Here is a 24,555-nt window from a genome sequence, read left to right on the forward strand (position 1 = left end):
CAGGGACGATGTTTTTCTGATTTTCATCAGAACACAACACGAACTCAATGAATTCATATCAAACATCGACAAAATGCATCCTACTTTCAAATTTTCATTTGAAAGCTCCTCTCAAGAAATCACATATTTAGACCTGACTGTCTACAAGGTCGTTGATACAACAAAGAGAATATTCTCGACATCAAGACACACACAAAGCCAACAGATACATTCCAATTCTTACAGAGAAACTCATGCCATCCGGCAGCAACATTGAAAGGTCTGATCAAAGGTGAAACATTACGATACATCAGGACATGTAACAACGAAACCGATTTTACACAGAAAGTCACACAATTTAGTGAAAAATTACAAGACCGACAATACAAAAAAATGAAATAGAACGCATTATCAGAGAGACAGATCATAAAAGCAGAAAAAGACTGCTTGAACAACAAAAAGAAACAAATAACGGCCATCAACAATACAATAGTCTTCATAACAACATATAGCCCGTACATAGAAACAATAAAAATCAAGCAAGCCCTGACAGAAAACTGGAGTGAATTTGAAAAAGACGAAACACTAAAAAAAAATGTTCCAAAACCAACCAATAATCGCATAGAGAAGGAACAGAAATATAGGCAACACACTTATTATAAGCGCCAGACTTCACAAAAACTACAATAGCTCAAACTCAGGTTCACACGAACCTACACAAACACAACGAGATCGAACAGTAGTCATTCTAGCTTCCCTACTTGAACAACAAACGTAAGTGGAACAACATATTACCAAATAAAAACAATAAACCATTCAACACGTCTCACCAATCAGAAATGAATGTTAAGCGACTGATGAAGAAAACTCTAGTGTCGCAGCAATCTCTCCGCTCCAGTGCGGATTAACACAAGACACGTAGATAACAGTACGTCTCGCCATGGTTAAGCAACATTTTACATAAAACAGCCAAACAGATATACACTTATATTACACACAATATCATACACAAAACGCAAACAACCCAAATATGAACGATGTGTGGAGTTGCTTTCCCTTTACTACCAATACTATTTAATTCCCGTGTGATCTGTACACTTTCAAGGAGACTTTAACCCCATCTCCCTTGGCTAGGCTCTCCCGCGCTGGCACACCCTGTCAATTCAGGCACGGCTGTTTATCTACAATTTGTGGTAAAATAAACAGCATTTGGGAAACTGGTAATTTTACAATTCCAGCTAGTATTGAACCCCATTTTGAGTTTCACAACTGTGGTGACAACCAGTGTACCCTGGTAACACAATATCACCACACTAGATATAACTAGACTTCAAACCATGTTAACTGTGTTTGATATGAATAAACGGCCCACTTTTTATAGAACGAATGTTCTAAACAATTCGTAAGTTCAGCCGGTGGCTTTTAATGTGAAATAGGGAATAGGTTATTGGCAAATTAACAACCAAAAACAAAATGGATACATATTCTGTATTAGTTATACTGAGATTGCTTTCAATTTTATATATATATTTCACACCATATACATTAGCATCTTGCAAAATTAGACAAGTATTGATCGGAAGGTGAAGTGTGTTTGTACCATTGTTTTACCCTGAAATTCAGACTTGTGTGCCTGTTTTATTAATAACTACAATTGGAAATGCCCTAAAATTGTTGGAAATTAGAAGAGAATGTACAATTTATTAGAAAATAAAAAAAATTGTCCAAATTGGACTGATATCGCGCAAAATGTGGTCATAAGTGTTGATTCTATAATACCGGGGTGGCCATTTTGGATTTATGCAAATTAGGCACTGTGCCACTCCTTGTGTATTTATTTATTTATTTATTTATTTATTTATTTGTTTATTTAACATTACAGACATTTGCACATTATAAAATCATGAAACAAGTATTGATTAGAAGACATAGTGTGTGAGAATACCATTGTTTTACCGTAAAATTCGGACTTATGTTCCTGTTTTGTAAATAAAAACAAAAGACTTATCGTAAACATGTCTAAAATATCATGAAAATATACAAGGTACATGGAAATAAAAAAAAAATTATCAAAATCGGACCAATATTGGGAAGTAAGTGGCCAAAAGCATTGAACCTATAATACCGGGGCGGCCATTTTGGATTTATGCAAATTAGGCAGTTTTCCACTCCTTGGATTTTGGAAGACTTTTGATAGGTTTTTCTGTGGGTTTTTCTAAGGTGAGTAGTGAAAAAATAAATTCTGTTGCAATTTGTGGTGGGTCATTTCGTATTTTGACTGGACTATAAAGGAGGTGGTACAGCGATCATTGTGAAGTCGAATCTCAAAGTTATCCTGAATAAGACTCCTGCTTTTAAAACATTCGAAGTGCTTGACGCAAATGTAAGTCTACCATCAGTAATGGTTCATCTTGTTGTCGTCTATCGTCCTCCATGTTCTAGCTGCAAATCAACAATGTCAGATTTCCTCACTGAATTTTCATCGTTTATGGAAGGTGTCATCCACGCCAAAGGTTATCTGATCATAGCTGGAGATTTCAATATCCATGTTGACAATTCTGTTGATCATGATGTTAGGAAATTTATCGGTCTCCTCAATTCTTTCGGATTGAAACAGAATGTCTGTTTTCCAACACATAGCAGAGGCCATACCCTGGATCTTGTTATCACTAGAGATTCCGATACATATATTTCCTGTGTATCTAACGACTGGCATCTACCTTCCGATCATTCATCTCTACACTTTGACATAATGGTGAACAAACCTCCGGCATCAATAGTCAAGCGTAATTCAAGGCCACTCAACACTGTGAATATTACGACACTTCAAGAGGAACTTTCAGTTTTATTTCAGATTTACCATCGAATGATACTAGTGCCAGTTTCCTTGCGTCCAATTACGACACTCTCCTTAGATCTGTCATCAACAAACTTGCTCCCCAGGTTACTAAAATTCGCTATGATAAGCATCGAGCCCCGTGGTATACAGTTCAACTAATGGAAGAAAGAAAACAACTTTGTCGATTGGAAAGACACTGGAAAACAACAGGACTTGTTATACATTGGGAAATTTTCAAAGCGACTCGTTGTGATTATGTAAAGTTGTTGAAAGAAGCGCATGCTGCATATCACCGCAATCGAATTGAGAGTGCTGATCAACGGTCCCTTTTTAATATCATTGACAGCATCATCGGGAGTAAGAACGCCACAACAGGAATTTTTCCGGACTCTGAACTTTCCAATTTACCAGATGCTTTTGCTAACTTTTTTCGTTCCAAAATTGAAAAACTACGTTCACATTTACCCGTGTTACTTCATTTGATTGCCAAGTGTAAATCATTCATTCTCACTTTTCTCTCCAGTTACAATCGAGTCGGTGTCAAAGCTCATTAACACCATGCCAACAAAGACTTCTATAATGGATCCAATTCCTGCCACATTCTTAAAGCAGTGTTGTGACCAGGTGGCACCAGCTGTTTGTCAAATTGTAAACAAGTCTTTACTCTCTGGTGAATTTCCAGGTTCCTGTAAACATGCTATTGTTCGTCCATTACTCAAAAAGGCAAATCTGGACCCAAATATTCCCAGTAATTATCGCCCTGTGTCAAATTTAACCTTTCTGTCAAAACTAATTGAGCGCGTCGTTTCCACTCAATTGAACGCATACCTACATAATAACAATTTGTTCGCCAAGTGTCAGTCTGCCTATAGGGCGGGTTACAGCACAGAAACTGCCCTCATTAGAGTGCAGAATGACATACTTCGCTCTTTAGATAAACGTAAAGATGTAATTTTGATTTTACTCGACCTTTCTTCTGCTTTCGATACGATTGACCATGCCATTCTGTTACACAGGCTGCGTCATCGGTTTGGCATCACAGGTGTTGTTTTTGACTGGTTCAATTCTTACATTACGGGGCGTACACAGTCTGTTTGCGTCAAGTCAATCCTGTCGGAAGAACAGTCGTTGTTTTGTGGTGTTCCTCAGGGTTCTGTCCTTGGACCAATTCTCTTTAGTCTCTATGCGGCACCCCTGGAGGACATTATTAACAAATATGATTTAGATTACATGATGTATGCTGACGACACCCAATCCTATATTACATGCGACGGTAACCAGGTTCCCATTGCCACGATCGAGTCGTGTTTAGACGAGATTCGGGGATGGATGAGGGTCAATATGCTTGCACTCAATGACGGTAAGACAGAGGTTGTACATTTTTCCCTCAAAATTTGGGATTGAGGGAACTGTCCCTCGTTGTAATTTTCGGATTGGTGATGTCAGTGTATATCCATCTGAATCAGTTCGCAATCTAGGTGTTACAATGGACTCTGCCTGCACCATGTCAGACCATGTTACAAATATTTGTAGATCAGCATCACATGCGATTTGGAGGTTAGGAAAGATTCGTGATCTTCTCGACCAACGTACCACGGAGAAACTTGTTCATGCCTTTATTACATCACGTTTGGATTACTGCAACAGTCTTCTTTTTGGTCTTCCGAATTTTGAAATACGTAAACTCCAGGCTATTCAAAATTCAGCCGCCCGGCTTGTTAGCAGAAAGAAGAAAAGGGACCACATAACACCAGTACTACAAAATTTACATTGGCTTCCAGTCCAGAAACGAATTGATTTTAAAATTCTTTGTTTCACTTACAAAATTCTAACAGGCCAAGCCCCGACTATCTAGAAGAAATGCTAACAGTACGTCATACTGGTCGTACACTTAGGTCCCAGTCTAGTGGTGCGATCATTTTGCATCAGCCTGTTTGCAACACGCTTTTTATGGCAATAGAGCCTTTTCTGTATGTGCTCCCCATTTGTGGAATGCTTTACCATTTGAGATAAGGCTTGCTAATTCTTTTAACAATTTTAGAAGTCAGTTAAAAACTTATCTTTTTAGATCATTTTATTCCTAGACACTTTTTAAAATTTTACCTCTTTGCATTTTATTGGTGTTTTCTCGTAATTTTTATTTATAATTTACCTCTTTTTTAATGTTGTGTAAAGCGCATTGAGATTTTTAAAATGTAATGCGCTCTATAAGAAATAAATATTATTATTATTATTATTATTATTATTATTATTATTATTATTATTATTATATGTTCTAGAAATTGGCCATTCATGTTCGCAAACGCCATACGACGTTCTGAAGGTTTCCAAATATAATAGGTTTGAGTCCTAACCTAAAGATATTCCCCGCGTGCCATACTAGTGACATTCGAAAAAACGTGTTTCTCATAATGTGGATAAATTGGAAACAACCATAAAGGTAATAAACATAATATTGCAGTCAGGTAAATATTGCCATTGGTATTTTTGTACAGACTAAACGGGATAACAATGTGTACATAATATGAAATTATTATTATTTACCCCTATAAATCTTCATCGCTTTCAATCCTGAAAACTAACTATGGATTTTTATCCCATGGCTGTGTAAAGGCAATGTTCAATGTTCCCTGTCCAATAAGTATTGCGGTACATTGAAATCGATTGTACATCTTTGGCGAAAATATGATTGTGCATAATATATGAGAGACATGGTTTGTATTTTAAAAACAACACTCAAAAATCGAACTAATGATGATCCAGCACGAAGTGACTTCTCCGATTCGAATGTAAACTAGTATTTCAGGATATGGTAATAGCGTTGATCGCGATTTCGGGTTTGTTACTAAATATAGCTGCGCGCGCGCGACTTTCGGACAAATATGCTGAAATTCGGACAAATTTTGTCGTTGGATGCGCGGCTGTTGTTGCAGCTTGTAGTCTCAGTCATCAATTCATACGAATAAGTGTGACGCTAAATAGCCTTTCTAACACTCGCAGGTTTTATTTTCGTCGTTTATGCGGAAAATGCGGACAAATGTTTATTTATGCATATTAATGAGAGAGAACAGTGACGTCATTTGCGATCAGCGCTATTGATGGCAAGGACCTTTCAATTCCCTCCGCGGTACAATCCAATTTGTCGCTAATTAATAATTAATCAATACAGTTACTGACAGGGCAGGGTTTAGCTTCTTTATGAGTCGTTTGGTCGACTTGAATATTCAACATTTTTGTTCCGATGACCGAAGTCATCCGAAGTTACTAGTCGTAATTGCTAGCCGTCAGAACCCTTTTAAGTCTCTGCCTTGATACGTAATAATGGATTGATTGAGTCACTGATTCATTTTCACTTTGTTTGTCATGACAAGAAGCGTTTCGCAACTGACATGTCCATTCATCAATAAACATGGGCAACAGATAATTATTGCAAAGTTGTGACATTGTGCACGGAAGCAACAATTACTTAAAAGAGCACGCCGTCTGATTACAGTGGCACTGTACCGGTAGATGAGAGATTGATCGATCAATCGGCCTCGCTATTGATTGAATCATTAATGAATATTAATATGACTCAGAGTATTAACAGAATTAAAGAAAATTCATGTCTTGTAGGTGTTAGTGGATTTTGATAATAATTGAGTAGAATTTCGCAATAAATTGATTGTCCCACAAATTGTCATCGATATTAAAATTTGTAGTTTAAAGGGATTTAGAGACTGAGAAGTATAATATAACAAGATATGAACTGAATATGCTTACGTGTTTTACAACAGGTTCATTAATAGTTAGTAAATAGACTAGAAAATTTCAGCATTTACTCAACAGAACAACTTGACCTACTAATGTGACCCCTGAATGGAAGGAATGACTTTGAGTTTGACAAAATTACAAACTTAGTTATCAAGCATTGAAATTGACTGCTGATGACTCGACATGTATTGACATTTATCAGACACTACTGGACGCATGAAATAATACAGTATGACATGAATCACTGCATACTTTTTGACTGTTATGAAGTTGTGTAAAACAATTGTACCTTTAACGTATCTTATATCAAAGTGACAAATCAACGAGCAAGGGGATGTTACGCAACATTTGCAGACCTCAGGATATAATCACTAACCAAAACACAAGAACAAAGAAAGACATTGTACATTCTGACAGCAGTTCAATTGAGCACACGAGGCGGAGTGGAAAACAGATTTCTGATAAGACTAGACGTGTATACGGTCTACTGCTAGAGTAACTATCTCTGACGAGGATTCATTGAATCATGCTTTTCAATATTCCTGTCAATAAACCCAATTCATACCAATATAATCTACACCCGTGTGAGGCGTGTGATAAGAACGATCAGATATCCGTTATATCATTATATGTAGCAGGTTTCATCAATTTTCGCACAGTACTATCAGAGTTAAATCACTAATTACAAAACTTAATTTAATATGTAAATTAGCTAATTATTAACTTGACAAGCCCAAAGCTTCTCAGTACAATTAAATATTTATCAGATCAATATCTGTAGCAAGTTTCATCAAGTGCATTCTGTAATTTTTGAGTAATATAACTAATTAGAAAGTTCATTAAATATGCAAATGAACCCTTAATTAACTCCACATAACTAAATGCTTTACACCACAATTAGATATCTGTCAGATCAGTATCTGCAGCAGATTTCATCACATTTGGTACAGTTATTTCGGAGTTATATGACTAATTACAAAACTTCATAAAATATGCGAATGAGCTACTTGTTAACTTGACGCTGCCAAATGCTTGTCAGTACAATTAGATATTCATCAGATCAATATCTGTACCAGATTATACTGACTTGGGTGCCGTAATTTCAGAGTTATATACCTAATTACAAAGTTCATTGAATATGCAAATGAAGCCTTAATTAACTTGGCACTACTAAGTGCTTTACACCGCAGTTAGATATCAGTCGGATCAGTATCTTCAGCAGAATTCATCAAATTTGGTGCAGTTATATCGGAGTTATATGAATAATTATAAAACTTCATAAAATATGCAAATGAGCTATTATTAACTTGACACTGCCAAATGCCTCTTAGTATAATTAGATATATATCAGATCAATATTTGTTGCACGTATCATCAAGTTTGGTACAGGAATTTCAGAGTTATGTCACAAATAACAATAGTTCATTGAATATGCAAATGAGCAGATAATTGACATGACACTCATAGTATCATCATAATGTTCTGAGATTGTCATCTGTGAAAAGTTTCATGAAATTTGGTGTAGTATTTCTTGATTTATGTCTACATTGTCAATACCGTCTCCATAGGGAAACCATCGTACGGAAAAAAATGATATTGCATAACTTCATTAATATGCAAGCCACACAAACCAAAATCTAATCACTTCTTGTAAGTATCATATAGTACCTGTGTACTAAATCTGACTTGAATCTTTTCAGGCGATTTTGAGTTATCGTGTAAACAGACAGACAGACAGACAGACAGACACACACACACTAACACACACACACGGACAGACAGACAAACAGACATCGCTATGACATTAGCCCACGAATGAACACGTGAGCTAAAAAGCATTCAGAAACTAGCAGTACTTTTACCAGTATTAAAAAGTAATATCCTGATCACAAGACTAGGTATATTAAATTTGTAGATGAACTGTGCCTTTTCCTCTTTGTATTTATTTATTTATTTATTTATTTATTTATTTATTTATTTATTTATTTATTTATTTATTTGTTTTTTGTTTGTTTGTTTGTTTATTTAGCTAAAAGAGATCACCGAATCATCGCCTGAATTTCCAAGCGTGACAGTATGCAATACGAACAAACTTAGAAGATCTGCAATTGCTGAATCACCACACAGAGATATGCTGGTCGTCGATGATTCGATCACGTTGCCATATTACAGTATGTATGGTTACATTTTTACCTGATCTTGTCAGCAAAAAACAAATAATGACGAATATTGCACGCTTATATTCGATACATGTACCGTTCCAACTGTCTACAGAGCATATTCATGTACGCTATAGTAAGTGTAGGTACATATGTATGTATGTATGTATGTATGTATGTATGTATGTATGTATGTATGTATGTATGTATGTATGTATGTATGTATGTGTGTATGTATGTATGTATGGATGGATGGATGGATGGATGGATGGATGGATGAATGGATAGGTGACTTGATTATATATAACTCGATTAGAGTCAAAATACTGTGGCCCATAAAATGTGTTACTGGTATGTCATAGCATCACTTTTTTGTGCTAAGTTTAAATGAAATTTGTCCTGGTATATTTTACAATTAATTTTAAAAAAGTTGTTAGGTGGCCATAATAGATCGTATCACATAAACTAATTGCTGTGCATCTGTATTTCCTGGTACTTGTTGAAATTGGTCCCGGAATTTCTGAGCAATGGCTCTCAACAGACAAAAATTAAAACAAGTGACTGCATAATGGCCATATAAGATCATATCGGATAGCAAACTGACATAAGTCCCTGTTTCGGACTTCCTCCTTGGGCTAGTAACGAATTTGAATAGTTACTAGTTTATGAAAGGAAAATGCATTGATATTTTGCATGGAAAGAGGCCATCCAATTATAAGGTTGAATGTGAAAATACAATTGCACGGATGCTTCCAAAACTCATTCTCTACAAGAGTAGTGCATATCACACAGGTTATCAATTAAACTGATTCCTTTTTCACAGGTCCGTGTATTTTAGGCGATTTTGCTTGTACAAGTGGAATCTATTGTATCAAGCAGTTTCTTGTCTGTGACGGTGTCAGGCATTGTTACGGTGACAATAGTGATGAAGAAGGTTGCGTCTACGGTAGGTAAAAGGTCAAATTGCAATGCTTTGAGCAAACGATATTATTTGCGAAAACAATAGGTACGAGCTTCTGTAGTGATCATTTAAATGGCAAAGCTATTTTTCAGTCTGTCGGCAGAAGTGCAGGTTTAAATTCACATGGTCACCAATGACATATTTCACCTAGACTTGCAATGGTTTCCAGACAGACTCAGCACTCTTATTCCCTACCCACTTTATGCATTTTTTCAGACTCTGTGAGCTTTTCCTTCAGAGGGACATTTCTATTTTCGTGATAATAAAAGGCTTGATAATAATAAACAAATACAAAACTGTGAGCAAGGCAACCTGCAACATTATCTTCTCTAATTAACGCCCAGGTTATTCATGGCCATATAAAGGCTGATATTAATTTCATGTTTTAGTAGACAACTGTCAACATCCTCCACATACAAAGCATTGGAAACTGTGTTTTGGTCATGGGATTGCAAACATTTTACATTTTGCTATATTGATATAACTCAAGTGTACGCCTCTTCATCAACATGTTTTACAGCTATAACATATTAGGCACCGAAACAAAACAGCATTTGTCACATTTCGTGGTTGACTCCTTTTAGCTTGAATTTACTGTGGCCACCGTCATTTATTGAAAAGTAAACAGGCATTTTGCATAGTAAATCATAGGTCATCGTCGCATGAAGAAAAGCAAAAAACCAACATTTATCCTTTCAATGGTGCAAAAAATAGAAACATCTCCCTGGAGAAAAAAAAATGCACAAATCTATAAAAAATGCATGGATTGGATAAGGAAGTTATCGTGCTCTTTCTGGAAACCATTGCCTGTGCGGATGAATATGCAGTTGGTTACCATGTGAATTCACTGGTGCGGGTCAGATGGTACAGGTTTTCAAAGTTTTATTCATGCTCACATAATTAATATCTTTGAACGATAAACATCGACCAAGCACACATAACATCGTTGCAAAACGATCCTAATATTTTCAGAAACATGACAGGTGTGAACGTAATTGTAGATAGGCCGTTTCATTATCTCTTGAAAGTCATTAACGTGAAAATTAAGGAGTAAGAAATATGATACACAAATATTGATACACCAGCTGCGTGATTTCTGGCCGGCCATTTTAAATGGTTCCCTGAGCTACAACAAAGTTCTTTTGGAAGTCCCAAATTATCGATCACAATATCAAACACAATTATCCCTGAATGTCTCACGTAACTTTTGAATTATGACTTTGGAAACCTTAAATACTGCAGAAACAGTAATTTCTCGGCGACACATGAAATCCCCAACCAAATTAACTTAGAATAATCACATAAGACGGCAACTACCCTAGGCCATGTGGGAAAATTTAATTTGAAAACACACACAGCGTGAGTTAAAAGAGAACACCTTATTGACTTCCTTTACGGTGATTTTTTTCCGTTTGCCTAAAAAGTACTGCCTTTTTACAGTCTTCACAATACGACTACTTTTCAATTAGGTTCGAACTCATAACATACGGCACTACCATATTTGTCTATGACTAGAAATTATGTCGGTAAGGATATGTATACATTGAAAGCATTCAATATTCATATTTCTTGTCCAATTAATCATGTGTGAATAATGGCCATTCAGATGATGTCGCGCTATTTACTATTTCATAAAATTTTACGGTATATCACAACTTAAATTTAATTAACACGATTGGCACTAATTTGAGATAATTAGATGGTGAAGTGAGGTCATTTTAATCTGTAAATATAGGCTCATCTGCTTTTCTTTTCAAATTACACACTTGTTTTTTATGAAAAATTTTTAATATCGCAACATTCAGCTATATAACACCTAACATTTTTGAGAAATTTGAAAACTATGAAAATACGATTATCCCAAATTAGTTCCAATCGTGTTAATTGTATCAATTAATAAGAAAAAGTTTAACTAAATCTTCATTAATCGTTTGTATATCATTAACTAATACAGTTTCTTTTTTCTAAACATGATTTATTATTTGAGACGTTACAGCTGTCTTTGTAATTCTCAAGTTTGTAGTGTGTCGTCAATAGATACTAATGGCAATATAAGCCAACTTCACACATGCGTGTGAAGAGAGCATAAACATTTTACTAATCCGTACCCATTAGGTGAATGTGGAGACAACCAGTTCCGTTGTCCTAATGGCAGTTTGAAGGGAATCTGTATTCCAAGAACTTCACAATGTAACAGAATTGCGGACTGTTATGAAGGGGAGGACGAAAACGAATGTGGTAAGTCACGTGCAAATTACACAGCACCGGCAATTTCCGAATAACTCACTCTAGAGGACTAGGACAAAAGCGTGATTGCTTGCAGAAGAAGCAGTAACCCTACTTACATTTGTACTGGGCAATTTATTCAAATCGATGATTAACATTGAGAAGACATAATAATAATAATTATGTTCTCCACTCTTCGAGACCAGACTGATGTTCCTTCCTTATTTCAACTCTGGAGAGCCTCGAATGACTGTTATATGTTTGGCCATTCAACCCATGTCTAAGAGACATGCAGTTTCGATGCGTTAAAATATCTCCTATATCGTTCTTCACAAACGAGCAATTTATTAATGTGAAGTATTTTGACAAGTCTTCACTCTCTTTTCAGAATGCAAGTCTTCAGACTTTAAATGTGTAAACAAAGGTGGATGCATATTTAAAACTAAACGGTGTGATGGCGCCGTTGACTGTGTTGATGGCTCGGATGAATTAGACTGTCCTGGTATGTTCTCTTATTGTGAGGTATCTTGAAATAAATATGATATGCGTTATTTACAAACTGAACGATATAATTTAAAATTTTGTGATTTACGATAGAAATATTTCTAAATTCTTGGCAAAGATATACATTCCTCTTATTCATATGTTAGCCAATACATGTGATTAGTTTTCTTTCAAAGTGCTTTCTTTGAACTGATGACCATGTGTGCGGTCCATATGTTATCCCACCACCTCAGGACAATTATTGATCTAGTGCATAATAAATGTATTTCTAAATTGCAAGTGAATAAAACATTTTTGCACGTCGTCATGCACAGATCTAAAACAGTTTGCAATGTTTTCACATCCAACTTAACAGTTTGGATATTCTGACATTCTGCGTCATCGAATTTACCCTTGCTCTTTAAACCTCACAGGTAAATCCTGCGATAATGGGACTTTGTGTGACCTTGAATCTCTCTGTATTCCATCCGACTTCGTATGTGACGGGTACCCAGACTGTAGAGATGAAACAGATGAAAACGATTGCCAAGTTGCAACATTCATGCCAGGTAGAAAATGACCCACCCACATTGCTAAAAACACTGGATTTTTTAAGTGTAATTTCCTTACGTCGTAAGATGTTTCAATTGCTAGTTAAGCATATTTCTCACACTGCTAATTAACTTTGACTTCATCAAATATAGATAACTATTATTGGGACGACCAGAATTTACATACAACAAATTATTTAAATTCGGATGATCACATCGTGACCACAGGTGGAAGAATTGCTAAGATTAATCTCTTCTGTATCACGTGACCTAATATGAGATATTTCATATTGATACGAAAGTGGTGATTGGATGAGGTTTATTAGTTGTCTGATCCTCACGTTACTTATCAGAATTAAGTAATATTGTTCATTCATCATACAGATTTACCCTTATAAACAATGACAACGCTTTCATTCCGACCAGAATTACAAACCTTCTTTCGTCCTGTTGTCTTCGCTTTCTCTGTAACGCTGCCTATCCAGGATTTTGTACGCCAAGTCAGTTTGAATGCAGAAACGGCCAGTGTATTCAGCCGTACTGGATGTGTGATGGTTCTTACGATTGTCAAGACCGTTCAGATGAAGCGCCGTCGTTGTGCGGAGGTGACGTCCAATTATTTCGTTTTCCAGTCGCTGTTCCATTCTAAAATTCAGAGTCACCCTTTCATTGGGGATTTATAAGTTGTTAGTCACTTGTTATCTCTCCTGTGAACTTCACTGACATGACCAAACTAAAAGAGATACTTATACAATGCACAGTGCGCTTCCTGAACTTTGTCTTATCGCTTGTATTATATAGATTAAGCAGGTTTTTATCAACTGGCGGTGTGTGTCTACATGAATCACATATACCGATGTACATTGCAATAAAGGTAATACCTTTTTAGGGATTCACCTATCAACCCGGATTTCCATCGAGGCTAAATTATTTGCATCTAAAACGTAGTTCGCAATCTTCATGATTGACTGAATTTCTCACATTTGAATTGTACATAGAAGATATATATATATTATATATATATATATATTATATCTTGTGTTTGTTTGTTTGAGTCTGTATATGTTAATTCTTTGGTACTTTATACTTGAAGTGATTTGTGTCTGTACATATCATCATTCACTGATGAGTTGCAGGTTGTCAACAAAGAGGAATCCTTCTCAGTAATTATCAAATAATGTCTCAGCAAAGCTAGAAAGGCATCTTAGTAAATTTTGTAGAAATAGATTGGACACACCTGTAATGGTTTGCACAGATCAAGCGCTGAATGTTGTCCATAGCAGGCTGGTTTATTGTTGTTTTACCATCTGATTCCAGGAGGCTCCGGTGGCTGCTCGCCCGATTCTTTCTATTGTGATGGCAGCGTGTGCCTTGACAACCACTATCGGTGTGATGGCACACAGAATTGCATGGATGGAAGTGACGAAACTGACTGCCGTAAGTCATAATTCTATAGCTTCTGATTACAATCATTTGTTTTGCTGGAGAGGCAAAAGAAGATTGGCAAAATTATTACTTGCGACTGCACTTATTCCATGCTTGCGTTTGACAGACAAGTACAGGAAAGTCACACAATTCTAAAACTGTTTGTAAGTACATAACATCCTGTTCCATTAAATTTCGCTGCGAACAATGCAATGGCTATCAGTGTCGCGTTATGCCATCTACAGAAAGGACTGCAGATTTTGATAACCCCCACACCGTCTCAAAATGTTACTTTTATGCGCGTTTGGAGTAATAACGGTATACAATTCAATGAGAGAGAGAGAGAGAGAGAGAGAGAGAGAGAGAGAGAGAGAGAGAGAGAGAGAGAGAGAGAGAGCAGACAGGCAGGCACAGAGTCAGAGTACTCTCATAAAGTTTGCAGTTTCTCCGTATAGACTGTCAAGGATTCCAATGTGATGACGGCAGATGTATAAATCTCAGCTGGCGCTGCGATGGCTACCCTGATTGTGATGACGGAGAAGATGAAGATTGTTCTGATGGTCAGTATATTGTGAATATTGTAGAAGAATGTACACAAGAAAGTGTACAATTTGTATATTCATTATGCACACTCCAATGAGCGAACTTGCTTAAAGGTATACTGTCACCTGTTCCAATTTTGCCACAGTTACCATGGAAAGAGAAAATCTACCAATCACAGATTTTAAGTGGGTGGCCGCTTTTTAAAAACAGCGCCATCACATGGGCATTTTGAATACCAAAGAACGCCCTTTGACTATATATGGGCATATTTAGATTACAGGTGACTGTATACCTTCAACAAATAGAGACGTTTTTGCGTCCCTTTAATGTTGCATAGATCAAATTTGCCAGAACATCATGACGTCAGAATGTGTCACCTTTCCATAATTTTGTAGACCTTAACGCCGTCCCTCCGTGGGTGGAGGGACTTTGACCTTACATTGTTCCGGCGGCCGGGAAAAATCGAAATACTACACCACTTACGTCAATTTCTAGGTGTACCGATCAATTTATAGGTTGCTCAAGAGCAAAACTAGGAAACTCATACTTGAATGTTTGTTCTATTTCAATTTTTCCAGTTTCTATAACATTATTCCCTTCATCGGCTGTGCAATTTTCTTGTTGATACGCATTGCATCTTGCGAAAGTTGTTGATGAATGGCGTGCAATCTGAAGCAAATTTAGTATAAAAAGCACGTTTATAACTTCCCAGTCACGGTAAGTCTTTGCAAACTAAAGATTGGTTGCGTAGCTTCATCTATATTATCCTTCGGTGCAGAGGGCATTTTAAAATCGGAATATTTGGACAAGGGATGTTGACATATGGTGCGCAAAGTAACAGACCAGTTGTACGGGCCCCAAACGCGCAGCCGCAGACGGGACGACCCTCTCCCTTTAAGTGTCCGTAGAGCCTGTGCAAAAGAGGTTAAAATCATTTCTAGGCCAGGTAGCGTCTTACAAACCAGGCCGGGTAGTCATACATACAAATCGGCGTAACTTCATACACAAGAAGCTGTTGGTCGCGAAACTGATCGTGATGAAATTATTTACGGATAAATTACGAATATATATATATATATATATATATATATATATATATATATATATATATATATATATATATATATATATATCGATACATCATAAACCCACTTTCTGTGTAGCAGGTTGCGGGATAATTTACGCTCTAATAGTTCGTGCTCATTATTTTTAGCGGAATGGAAACCTCGAGCAGGCATTTTGGTCTCATGACTAATTTATTCACAATTTTTAACCGTGCAAAAAATAACTTTATCATAGACGTGTAATGTAATGGAATAATCATAACACATACTTGCTTTTAGTAGAGAATCATCGATTCAAAGAAAATTCGTACATAATAATTCAAGCCAAAAAGCATTTCAAAGTAAGTTTCCGCTTATATTCGCCTTGATTTATACTGATATCAAATTTCGTTAAATATTTAACCTTTTTCGTTAGTGGTGACCTTTTGTGATCAAGTCCTCGATGCAAGCCCAAGTGGGAGTTTCACTTCACCAGGATATCCGAACAATTATGCTGACAACACCGACTGTTCCTTCACCATCGATGTGAGCAACTTCGGTCAAGGGACGGTCAAGTTTGAATTCATTGATTTCAGCGTTGAAGACAATCAACCGTCGTGTTCCTATGACGCTCTGCAGGTAAGCTTATGCTGTTACATGCGTGGTATTTCACAGCGAGTTTGGAATGATTTAGTCTTAGATTCTTTTTCTATTCTGGTGTGACTTTTTTCGTTGCACGCTGGCTAACCTGTTCAGTTCCCAACAATAAATTGTCAATATTAAGGCGCCATGGAGCATTATCTGGCGGGGTCTAAGGTTCAATACCTGAGGACAGTTGAGTCTGGAACTCTAACAGTGTTGTTCCTTCAACAAGCCACTCTACTCCTCCTTCATTATTGGTAACGTGTAGTTGGTGTCTATCCTATAATATGATTTCGCCCCAATGATGATCATTAATTTTATAACAAATATATAAAAATAAACCACAAAACGTGCCATGTGTTTGTGTGCCATGCGCACAGACGGTGGGTATGCAACCATGATGGTTCATAACCTGCAAACAAGGGTGAATACAGCAGCTGTGCGCCGCGGCTGAAGGTCGACATGTATCTAACATGGTAGGCCGAGAAATACTGGTAACAGAAGTATCGAATGTCTAGAAAAGATTGAACCATGAGGTACACACAGCAAAAGTATAAATAGAAAAAAAAAATAATACTATGAAGCAGCATCAGTCTGAGACAAGTAAATGGAATACAGAAAGTTATTACAAGATTTGGCAAATCGTTATATTCGTCCACACCCCAACATACAAGGTGTTTTGATAAAGAATTTTACGTGCGTGGGAACGGGATTCTGTAAGAGAATGGCTGAAAGTTTCATTGAGGAAAGTTTTAACAAACGTTCAAGTCACTTTCGAGGCGTGTATTACCTTAAAGAAGTTTAAAACATGCACATTTCAGCGATCAGCTTCGTTATCAAGTGATGTTGGGCATAATTATGTACACCTTCAACCTGTGAGTCTTTGAGCAAAGTCACTTTTATAGCGAGCGGAGCGAGAGCAGCCAAGGCCGCTCGTGAAGGGAGCACTTCAATGTACAATATATTTGGAATTGGAATGGACCTTTATACCTACGAATTTGAAAACAGGGCACTTCCGGTCTTTACATTGAGGCAGCCATTTTGACTACTTTGCCGATGATTTCATAAAATAAGAGATGCAGTCTGCCACAATTCCTACTCGACAATGAGCTTTTCTGACAAGGGAAGCTCACTGTCCCAAAACCAGTGGGAAATTTGTTCTCAATGATTATTTTCGACCACTTTTAAAAGCGGGTTTCCGTTATCTCTGTGCACCGCATTTTTGATACAAACCAACTCTCTACAACACAAACTGTAATCTGGTCCCCTACCCCATTTCTACCACTGACTGCGCAGCTCACGACAATAACGTCATGTATGGGCTATTGTAAGCATGGCTGTCGTTGGTCAATTGTACGAGCGCAGTGATTGATTGAATATATTTCCAACTTGGAATTAAGATTTCTCTTGCCCATGGAGTAAGCTTTATCTCAATGGTTTTCCGAACAAAGCATCCTATGTGTAAAATAAAATAAAATATGTTAATACGGAAAACTCAAATAAGTTGAAAAGAATAAAAGGCGAAAAACATAAGATAGAAAATTAAAATAACGTTGCAGACAAAAAACGAGACATGTACAATAAAATCAGCACAATCAATAAACTACACAAAATTCACATAGAAGGTTGTTTCTTAAAGGGACATTAGCTGTAACTTTTGACTATTTTTTGACTACTCTGTTTCAATGTATCAACTACAGAATTTACTATTATCCGATCATCATGACCAATGCCCGGTGTCCTGCTTGCCAACACAGCCTGTATATGTGAAATGACCATTGTTAATGTTGATAAATGTATTATATAGTCCGGACCTGAATACAAAATTTAAACAATAACAATGCAGATTATACTCATATAGGGTATATTTATGAGCTAAATATTAGGAATTTCTCCATGTTAAGGAATCAAACCAGGAAATGCAGATGATACACAGAACAATCAAAATTTAAAAAAATACCAAAGTTACAGCTATGGATCTTTAAGCATTTGTTAAATTGCCGTAAAGAGGTGACACCGTGAAAAACAGCAGGTAGACTTCTGAATATTGAATAGGACGATAAATAAGGATATACAATTGCCGAGCAAACTTTAACGTTGGATGTTTCGTCGTCTAATTTCAAAACTTGCCCTTTAAAGAAGTGCTGATCACATGATTTTGTCAGTTGACTGTGCTCATTAATATAAAGTCAAAATTCTGACTAAAATGGTGGTCTATGGCCAGCCCATACCTGACCCTATTTTCGTGAGCAGCTCAGCCAGCGGTAGACATAGGGCTGTGATCCAGACTAATACAAACTGCTTACTCACCCTAGAGTTCAAAATCAGCTCTGGACCGCCATCAACGGTTCCAATATTTGTTCAGTATTCCTCTGTTCCTGGCCTCTAGATCTGTTCACGTAGGCCAAAGTAAGTAAATTCCTTGTTTTGCGTCCACTCTAAATGGTAAAAGGTACGCGTCTAAGCGGCTGAAAAACACACACAAGAAAATTAACACAATGTAATTTGATTGCAGCAAATAAAAAATTGTAACAAATTTAGTTCAGAAAAGCTAAGCGGCCATGTCGTAAAATTTCCTATTCAAATACACTGTGTGTTTTTTTATGAAAACTTTAAAAACTTAAGCGGGTTGGGACGCAAAACAAAGAATTGAATTACTTGGCCTTATCTAACCTGATCTGACCATGTAATGTACCCATTATAATCGACTTCCGTCCGTCAACTTGATTGCTTGACATCTATTGTTATTTTTGAAAATATTTGACAACCCTTTTACCTCTGAAGCATTTTGCCAAAATATGCAGCGAACATCGTCATTGACATGCTATGGTTCGAATAATAACATCAATGTTGATACCTTAAGCTGCGCTCGCTCTCAGGTCAGACCTGTTAAATTTACCACTGAATGACCATGATATTCGGTTGCATTCACAAAAATATTATGAGGGGGGGGGGGACTGGAGGAATCGCGATCGAAATCTTATTTTTTTAGATCCCCCCTCAATACCCTAAACATTTTCAAGTCCCCTGTCTATGATCAAAACTATTCGTCTTCCCCAAATTATCATATAGCAGCGTATTTATTCGGAATGCACACAGAGCAAAAATAAACATGGATTGCGTAGTCTTGTTCACAGATGTTCAACACTACTTCATATCCTAAGGCAAGTTCTTAAATAGCTCCATCTTTAAATGCATCAGTGGACTTTAGATTTATCAGACAGCGTGTAAGCCGACTTGAGTTTATTCAACTCTGGCCAGGTCCGATTGCACCAGCTGAAGAGCAAACCAAATGACAATAATGAGAGAGTATATGCGAATTGTGAATTCCTAGCTACAATCTGAGCACAGTGACGTACCGAACAAATAGGTTTTTTCAAAAGTACAAAACATGACAATACTGGAAAGTTAAATTATTTCATGAAATAAACGTTTCAGTCACACAATTTTTCATTTAAATTAGAGTCTTTACTGTAAAACTTTACTGTAATAAGATTTAAATCGCGATTCCTCCAGCCTCCTCGCCATTTTTGTGAACGCAGCCTAAACGCCTTTATCAATGTCCTTTTATTAAGTTCGAAGACGGAAATACGTATCGCTTCTCACCGCCATACTGCGGCCACTCTTTGCCTGAAGCTTGGAGTTCGGACACTGGGAAAGTCGTCGTAAGGTTTAGATCGGATGGTTCAGTAAACTTTCGGGGATACAACGTCACTTATAGATTGGTTGAATTAACTGGCAATGAGACTGATCGACCAGAAGGTAAGAGCAGTATCCTGAAACCTACATGTACATGTATATCTAAACCTTCTCTAAGTGATTTTCCATCATGCTATGTTATATGTAGCTTATCTTCTGTCATCACCATGATTTGACCAAAAAGCTATCATCGTGTGACTCAGTGGGCCTAAACATTAATCGTTGTAAATCCAAACCTACACGTACTCTCGTCAAAGTGGATTAACTTCCGGGAATTTTCAGATTTCACGTATTGACAAGCTCCGTCGGCGGAAAAACCATTAGCCTATGTCAACTTCGTGATCTTGTGGACCCCTGACAAAATCGGATATAAACTCATGGCATATTGATTTGGATATAAATCGCCTCCATGGCACCCCTTTCAAAATATCTCAGACACGGATACAATTCGAGAATCTGTACTCCCTCTAGGTCAGTATGGTGGCTTGATGAGTTGACATTGATGTGTTGATGCTCGGAAGGTGTGAAATTTATACGACGATAATTCTAGTACGGTCGTCTCTAAGAATCTTTCTGTTTCACCGACATGCAATTCTTCGTGCAGGTCTGCGTGAGGCTGCCCCTGACAGGGGAATAGATACATTTTTTGATGTAGCAGGGCACTTGCGACGTAATACCAAAGTCTACGCTCCGATTGATGTCACACGTTCAAAAGATCAAGCAATTGATAAGTGTGGTCGTTTTTCTGACAACCGTAAAGTTGTGGTACGACAAAAGAAAATTCGTGGACGTGAATCTGTAAATGTTATCATCAAACTAAGAGAGAGAGAGAGAGAGAGAGAGAGAGAGAGAGAGAGAGAGAGAGGGGGAGGAGGAGGAGGAGGAGGAATCACCAGTAGTATGATGGGATAGGCAAATACTATGGTCTGAGTACGGGTTATGGTTGAACGTACTAGACCCTCAGTGTGTAACAGAACAGGGCACAGGAAAAAACAACAAAAGCATATCCATTTCTACATCTTACTGGTGGCACATATGCATTAATATCAATAATCAGACGTACATAAATACACAGATTTAGCTAGTTTTATATCGGAAAAAAGTATTCATAGTTTCTTCATAGACTACCATGTAGAGTGAATCAACATTTCAATGAAATTCCAAAAACAAATTTCTTGCACACACATCCACTTCCAACAACCCTAGTCTAATCAAGTACATTAAAATGAATTATCAAACGTCTATAAATTCACAGATTCAGATAGTTTTACATTGGAAAAATATTCATAGTTTCCTCACAGAGTCTCGTGTATAGTGAATGAACATTTTTGGTGACATTTCAAAATCAAATTTCTGGTACTCATAATATGCACTTGTAACCATCATATTCTAATAAAAAGCAATCACCTTAATTATCTAACGTCTATATATGCACAAGTATAGAAAGTATTTCATTGGAAAAAAAATATTCACAGTTTTATCATAGACTCCCATGTATAGTGGATTAATATTTTCTGTGAAATCCCAAATCGATTTTTTTACAAATACAAGTTGTATATAACCACCGCCCTATTCCAATCAAATGCATTTATGTCAATTATCAAACGTCTATAAATGCAAAGATATTGCTAGTTTTGTATTGAAAAGTATTATGCAGTTTTCTCATAGACTACCATGTATAGTGAATCAACATTATCAATTAAATCCAAATATCAATTTTTTGTACGCACATCCACTTTTTACCTGCCACTGCAAGCAATGTACATATACATGAATCATCAAACATGTGTAAGTGTACATATATGGATCGTTTTTAAGGGAAAATCTTAATATAATAGTTTGCCCAATACACTCCCATGTATTATGATTTGACATTTTAGGACGAAGCACATCAGCTACATTTTGCCTTCTAATAGTGGCGCAAAAATGGTAGCCCTCCCCAAAAGCCATGCACGAAATTTAATGACGACCCTTCAAAAATGTTTGCGCAAAATAATTGCAAACCACCTGTAACTTCTGTCCAATCCCTTTAAGGGATTTCAAAATTATAGCGAGTCAGAAGGGGATATTTGAATGTTAACATATTGTGACTTTGTTAGCGGGGTAATTTGAAAAATTCTGGGAATCTTTTTTTGACTCTATCACACCCCTTCCAGAGGTATTTTTTGTGCCGCTTTACTAAAGCACTTTTATGAGGAGGGGGGTCATGAAATTGTTGTCATCTTAAAAGAGGGGGTCATTATTTTTTGTACAATGGGTAGGGGGTTCACTGATTTTGATTGATGCACAGGAAGAAATTGCCGGCCAATCCCCGATCATAATAACTGAACGTTCCCTAAACTTATAAAACTTTCAAGATAACGCTTTCCCTTCTGCCACATGCAGTCTTTCCGTTATAAGCGCGTGATAAGGCACATGAAAATATCGCTGAATTATCAAAGTTCACTTGGAGTCTCAGGGAAAAGGATTTTACATTATAATGGGCATGCTTAATTATTTAAGAGGCAATGAGTTACTCTGTCTGTGACTGTGTGCGTACGTGTGTAGAGCGGGAGCGAGGGGTGCATAGACAGAGAGAGACAGAGAGAGTTGCAACATACATATAAACTTTGCAAAGGGACAATATGATGTGACATTAATAAAATTGTGTATTTATATTGCGATAGCGGTTGAGTATTTATGTTACAATATGTCCAGAGCAGGTACAGTTTGTCAGCAACTGCTCAGACTTATTATTTCTGTAAGGATCATAAAATCTAGCTACTGTGGGCTCACTCTGCGCTATCAACTACATGTAGCTAACACATGCATACTAATTTCAGTTTGCCAACAAATATTTGCGGCTTGCTGGCATTATCAATGCCATGCGCAATAACTTATTCATTTGGTCTTGATGCATGTAAACATATGTCATGACATAATTTTTTTCAGTTGAGTGCCAAAGCTGTGGATGTCATCTGACCGGTCTATCCGGGAACTTCAGTTCCCCAGCATTCCCAGATTATCCTCCGAGACTTTCCGACTGTCAGATCGACATATCTGTACCAGAAGGGCGTGTCTCGGTCGACTTCATCTTATTCGAAGTAGGATATGATATGGAAATGGCTACACCGTGCGAAGGCAGTTCATGGGTTCTGGTGCGTTAAAAGTACAATTATTGTTGTAATTTTTTTACGTTGGTGGTGCAATTTTGCTCACTGAAATCGAAGACCTCGACAGAAACGGTAACATGCGCGGAAAAAGAGATTTAATTACTCGAAATATATTTGAATCTCAGCAGAAACTGTCGGAGATTACTATAGTCATATTAGAGATTTGTATTGTGACGCCCTCTCTTGAAGTATGGTGTTCATAGTAGGGATATAAATACATTACAATTGTGATGCAGATCTCCACTGGGATGAGAGGGGACGGTCGTTTTACCTCATTTTGCACACTAAGAAATATCTGAACCGTGACAGCAACGGCATTGAAGATAGTAGGTCGATAAAAAACTAAAACGACGACTAATAAAACATACATACTGTACGAATAAGTTGGTTCAACTTTCTAGAGTGTCATTTCAATTTGAAAACTTAAGTTACTAAAAGCAAATCTAAGACACTTGTTTGGTTTGTTTTTTATTAAGAGTTTATATTACATAAAATTGACACTTCCAGTTTTAACGAGTATAAAACGGAGAATTTTAAATTAATTTGGGTTTAGGCTTCATGGTGTGGTGGATAGTATAAAGCAAAGCTGTATTGCCCGGCAAATTAACTTCTTTATTTCGATGTGTCTGGAAGTTAAGATTTGCTACGGCTCTCCAACCTTTAATTATTGCATCAAAAATATTTCTCTTGCACTTTCCTCTACTTTTCATTGCGCCGAAGTGTTATCTTTCCGCGTTTACGATTTTTGGGCATTCGTTTTTCCGACACAAATCTTAGTAATCAAAATTCGAAAAAAGTGTTCTCTGCCATATTGAAATTAACCTTAGTTACAAAGTCAATTTGATTATTGACACCAAGAACGGGAAATGTTAACAACTCTCGACAATATCAATTCTTCACAGATATTTGATGCTGTAACGGCGAAAACGACAGGAAAACTTTGTGGTATTGAGTCGATTGGAAGTTGGATATCAGACAGTGGCAATGTGACCGTCATTTTCAAAGCACATGAGTATCATACAGGGAGATTTGCCGGGCAGTACGAAACCGCCCCGTCTCTAAATGAAACACTGAGTAAGTGTACCTATCTTTTCAACTCC

The 24,555-nt window shown here is 36.9% G+C and overlaps 1 protein-coding gene across 1 annotated transcript in view; it reads left to right on the forward strand.

The window, feature by feature from the left end:
- LOC139140372 (low-density lipoprotein receptor-related protein 1B-like) overlaps positions 1-24,555 on the forward strand; it is a 49,132-nt gene that overhangs the window by 17,751 nt on the left and 6,826 nt on the right. Inside the window, exons 3-14 of the mRNA XM_070709578.1 lie at positions 8,601-8,742; positions 9,554-9,676; positions 11,807-11,929; positions 12,306-12,419; positions 12,835-12,969; positions 13,437-13,556; positions 14,269-14,388; positions 14,832-14,936; positions 16,399-16,601; positions 20,180-20,366; positions 23,235-23,440; positions 24,358-24,529. Coding sequence (XP_070565679.1) covers positions 8,601-8,742; positions 9,554-9,676; positions 11,807-11,929; positions 12,306-12,419; positions 12,835-12,969; positions 13,437-13,556; positions 14,269-14,388; positions 14,832-14,936; positions 16,399-16,601; positions 20,180-20,366; positions 23,235-23,440; positions 24,358-24,529 — 1,750 coding nt within the window. The remainder of the gene's footprint in view (positions 1-8,600; positions 8,743-9,553; positions 9,677-11,806; positions 11,930-12,305; positions 12,420-12,834; positions 12,970-13,436; positions 13,557-14,268; positions 14,389-14,831; positions 14,937-16,398; positions 16,602-20,179; positions 20,367-23,234; positions 23,441-24,357; positions 24,530-24,555) is intronic.

Source organism: Ptychodera flava, chromosome 9 (assembly GCF_041260155.1).
Source record: "Ptychodera flava strain L36383 chromosome 9, AS_Pfla_20210202, whole genome shotgun sequence".
Lineage (NCBI taxonomy): Eukaryota > Metazoa > Hemichordata > Enteropneusta > Ptychoderidae > Ptychodera > Ptychodera flava.